This window comes from Penaeus monodon, chromosome 20 (genome assembly GCF_015228065.2).
Source record: "Penaeus monodon isolate SGIC_2016 chromosome 20, NSTDA_Pmon_1, whole genome shotgun sequence".
Taxonomy (NCBI): Eukaryota; Metazoa; Arthropoda; class Malacostraca; order Decapoda; family Penaeidae; genus Penaeus; species Penaeus monodon.
Window position 1 is genome coordinate 19,478,350 of NC_051405.1, and position 865 is coordinate 19,479,214.

Sequence of the window (865 nt, forward strand, 5' to 3'; positions counted from 1 at the left end):
AGACGAAAACTCTTGTACATTTTTTAATCGAAATAAACACTGGACAACAATTTAATTGTCCAGCATGCATGAATTCTACGACATCTGAACTGCCTCTTGGTAAGAGGGAGGCTCAAGCATTGGTGGACGAATAACGTAGAGCGAGGCCGGAGAGCCCTGAGATGGGTCCGTCGCCTCATTCTCCAGTGCGAAGTAAGGCGGAGGAAGGTCGGCTGTTGGAAGGGGGTGATGGTCGCTCAGGTTCGTTGCACGCTGACCTTCCAGTCTTGAGACACTGAGTTCTTCTAAGGGTGGGTTAGGAGCACTGAAATATGTGGCAGTGTATACAGGCCTATCGTTTGCTAACTGTGTGATTCTACCCTCTGTGTCTGCTTCTGTTCCCGTTTCTTCACGCTGCACCCTCTGCGTCACCTTTGGCATCTTTTGGCAAACTGCGGGTGCAAAAAGACCTGTGGAACGAAATCTGGTATAGTGTATATAACGCTTACTAATCGACACGGAATTATTTAGAATTTGATATTTCTTAATAAGCAAATTTGCCAGATTACACCTTGCACGATTCATGTCTATACAGTAAAACATATCTGCTCACAAGTTAAGATGATTAAAATCCACATATCGGTAAGTATACACATGGTAATGAAGAGACCGCATACTACGAAGATGGCCAGATAGATTGGGCTACACTGTTTCTGCAACACAAGACCGAATAATATTAGGAAATGCAAAAATGTAACAATGACAATGCTGTGAAAATAACAAAAATAGTAATTTAATAAAACAGCCATGTGAGTGTTTGCACACGACGCAATAATACAAAAAGGTTGATAGACGACGTTTCATGACCTCCATACTAATGCAAGTT

At 42.4% G+C, this 865-nt stretch overlaps 1 protein-coding gene across 1 annotated transcript in view; it reads right to left on the minus strand.

Moving 5' to 3' along the window:
• LOC119586054 overlaps positions 1-865 on the minus strand; it is a 2,905-nt gene continuing 2,040 nt past the window's right edge. The window contains exons 2-3 of the mRNA XM_037934756.1: positions 593-692; positions 1-449 (exon numbers count right to left, since the gene is read on the minus strand). Coding sequence (XP_037790684.1) covers positions 76-449; positions 593-692 — 474 coding nt within the window. The 3' untranslated portion in view covers positions 1-75. The remainder of the gene's footprint in view (positions 450-592; positions 693-865) is intronic.